Below are 3,469 nucleotides of genomic sequence, written 5' to 3'. Positions count from 1 at the left end.
TTCTATGCCGGTATGTGAAATATCAAGAAGTTGTAGTGAACCCAACTTTGACATCGCCAAAGGTAATTTCGAAACTGGCCAATCCACACAGTTTGACATCTTCAAAACTTTGAGAGAAGGCATAAATTGAAAGAAGCCATCCGTGATCATCCTCAAATTATCATTAGAGGCAAGAAATAGAGTATGGAGATGAGGGCATGAAGGAACCTCTGACAGAGTTTTAATTTGGTTTTGCATCAATGACAATCTTCTCACATTTTCCCATTCTTTAACAGCCGGTGCCTCTTTTAATCCAGCACCTGCACGAACCAAAAAGTTTCTCTTCTGCTTCTCAATTTCAATGGTTATCCATAGAGCCATATCACGAATAACGTCATGCATTTTTACTTTATCATCTTCTAACTCTTCTAATAAACATGCTTGAACAAGAGTGCCCACAATGTAGTATCCTTGGTTTTCTGCACTAAACCTGTCAGATTCCTCTAAGAATCCCTCACCAATCCAACAATCAATCAAGTCCCATTTAAGAATTCCATAATCTTCGGGATATAAACAACAATATAAGAAACAAGATCTAATCGTCTCATTCTGCAAACTATCATAGCTAAACTTTAAAAGAGGATACACCTCTTTTCCCAAACCTGCAAACTCAGAAGCTGATCTTCTTAGCACTTCAACTGCTTGTCTCCACTCCTCGGCTGTCCTTTTGCAGGCCATAGCTCGACCAATAGTAATAAGTGCGAGTGGCAAACCACCACACTCTTTGGCCACAATTTGGGCTAGCTCAACGATATCATGATGACTCTGAAGAGTTTCTTCCCCAACTTTTTCTCGAAACAGTTCCCAAGCATCCTTTTCTGATAAGCACGCCACTTGGAACTTCCTGTCAGCTTCCATGCTACCACAAACATCGATGAAACGGGTTGTGAATACAACTTTTGAGGTAGTATTTTTTGGTCCGGGAAGTGGAACGCCCACCTTTGTTAAATCAACCCGCTCCCATATATCATCTAACAACAATACAAATCTCTTCTCTCTTAAACTCCGGAAGATGTCGACAGCTTTCTCCTCTACACTTTTACTCTTCCACGAATCACCAACCAAACCTATCTTTTTTCCAATATCTTCTTGAATTTTTTCAAGTCGCAGGTCTTTTGAAACTACTACCCAAATCACACAATCAAAGTTGGTTGGACTCTCGAGAAATTTATTGTTGATATGGGTCAGTAATGTAGTTTTACCAACACCGCCCATACCATATAGGCCAATGATTCCCACTGATTCTTCTGCAAGACATCTCCAGACTTGTTCAAGTTGTGATTGCAAGCCTACTACTGTTCGCTCGGTAGGTCTTTCATCTGCTACAGGCTCTGGAGCTCTCTCAGGCACCACCTCGGTAGCCACCGCCTCAAAAACTCCTTCGGCGATTAAAGTCTCCACATCTCGTAGCTTTTTAGCCACTTGTTTCCCGAACTTGTAGCTTGACGTGCAGTTCTTAGAACAGTAGCCTCCAACACATAATTTGTCAATTTCTTGAGAGCCGTCTCTGATAAGTTCATCAGCTTCAATTTTAACAGCATCCACCCTCGAAACGCACCATTCCACTTGGCCCAGCCTTTTCATTTGTTGTCGTTCAGCATTGACAACCCTCATCATCACATCGTTCTTTGCTGCGATTAGTCTTCCCAGTTCAGTCTCCAAGGCTACAAGATTATCTTGGATGTTGCTTATGTATGCTGCTTTTCCAAGAAAGCAATCCAAAGCAACGATTGAAAAAAGCGCCGTCGCATGTGATCTGAAAAATGCTACCCATCTTTGGAATTTTGTTAAGAGAGAAAATTGGTTGAGTTTGATTAACAGAAGCTGCTGTGGGCTGTGGAAGAGATATTTTCTCGTCAGCATTAATTAATTTGTTATAAAGTAAAAGCACTTTCAAGGCCGCTGACGTTAAAAGTGAAAAAACAATTAAAGATTTTTTTTTTAATAAGAACAATTAAAGCATTTGAAAACCTTTCTGACAGACGTTTCAAGGCCAAGGGCTAACCATGATAATTGCTAAAAAGATTAAAATACCCACCGAAATATATTCTCTGTACATTTTTAATTGAGATATTATTTAAATCAATAATATTAAATGAAGCTTCTCTACCGTAGTTCATATATACCTTAAATATTTACAGAAATAGTCATGTAAATTTTTAAATTTTTAATGAAAACGCTAAGATTTTTTTAATTATTATATCCTTTGAATAGTAATTAAAAAAATTGACTTTAAATTTTTTTAATAAATACAAAATAATATAAATAATTTTATCTGTCTAATAGATTAATAATATTAAAAAAATTTAATTTTTAAAATAATTTTAAAAATATAATTATTAATTTATCATAAATGAATCTTTAGATTAAATAGCATTTTACATTAATAAAATATATCTCACGTATTCTACTAAAATTATTTTATATAATATTCAAAATACTCTAAGTTTTTTATATATTCATTTTAACAGTATGTTCATATTTATTATAAAATTTATTTTAATATAATAAAATATGTCTAATAGATTGTAAAATATTAAATATATTTTAAATATTGAGATTAGTTTAAAATAGATATATTATATTTACTTTTGGAATATATTTTTATTTATTATAAAATATTAGATTCAAACTCTTTAAGTTAATTAGGAAAAAATGTATTATGACAAAAAGAGAGTTTTGAAGTCCTTTCCCTTAACCTTAGTTGTAGCTTTTATTTTTTTCTATATGAAATATTACTATAGCATTAATGGAACGTTTATTAAATGAAAATTGGAATAGACTGAAATCGAAATGAGCTGAAATTAAAATGGAGAATGAAAATTATAATAAGTTGTTTACTTAACTATAATAATCGAAATTAGAATGAGTTAAATTATTACAAATTGTTAAAAATACATTAATTAACTATTGTTATAATTATTAATTTATATTTTAATTATTGTGATTATTTTTATTCAAAAAATTGTTATCATTAATAATTATTGTTAATCTTAATAACAATACAATAATATATTAATTAATTATAATACTTTTCATCATTAATAATAATAATAAAATAATCATCATCATCATCATTGGGGCTGGCAAAAAAGCCAGGGCCGGATAAGGGTTTAGGAAACAATACCCAAGCCAGGCTCAAGCCCTCTATTTTTTTAAAAAAAATTATAAATTTAAATAATAATTTCAAATTTGAAAAAAAATGGAAAAATAAAAAAGTAAGCTTAAACTCCTAATTTATATATCAATAATAAATCAAAAAACTTAAAATTATAATAGTGAACTCTCTTTTAAGTGTTAATTAATGAGAGGTATTTGAATTAAAGAATCCAATACTAAAAATTTGAATCTCTAAACTTTTATTTACTTTATTTATTATTTTCTTTAACTCATTGTTGAAAATTAAAATATACCACAAAAGTCTAAATAT

General features: G+C 31.1%; 1 protein-coding gene across 1 annotated transcript in view; it reads right to left on the bottom strand.

The window, feature by feature from the left end:
• The window catches only part of LOC18036475 (probable disease resistance protein At5g63020), a 2,955-nt gene extending 1,104 nt beyond the window's left edge, over positions 1 to 1,851 (bottom strand). The window contains 2 exon segments of the mRNA XM_006427317.2: positions 1 to 1,761; positions 1,763 to 1,851. Coding sequence (XP_006427380.2) covers positions 1 to 1,761; positions 1,763 to 1,813 — 1,812 coding nt within the window. The 5' untranslated portion in view covers positions 1,814 to 1,851.
• Between the last annotated feature and the right edge of the window lie 1,618 nt (positions 1,852 to 3,469).

This window comes from Citrus clementina, unplaced genomic scaffold, assembly GCF_000493195.1.
Source record: "Citrus clementina cultivar Clemenules unplaced genomic scaffold, Citrus_clementina_v1.0 scaffold_7, whole genome shotgun sequence".
NCBI lineage: Eukaryota > Viridiplantae > Streptophyta > Magnoliopsida > Sapindales > Rutaceae > Citrus > Citrus x clementina.
Note: the sequence above shows the minus strand (reverse complement) of the source record. Positions and strands in the feature narration are given on the sequence as shown.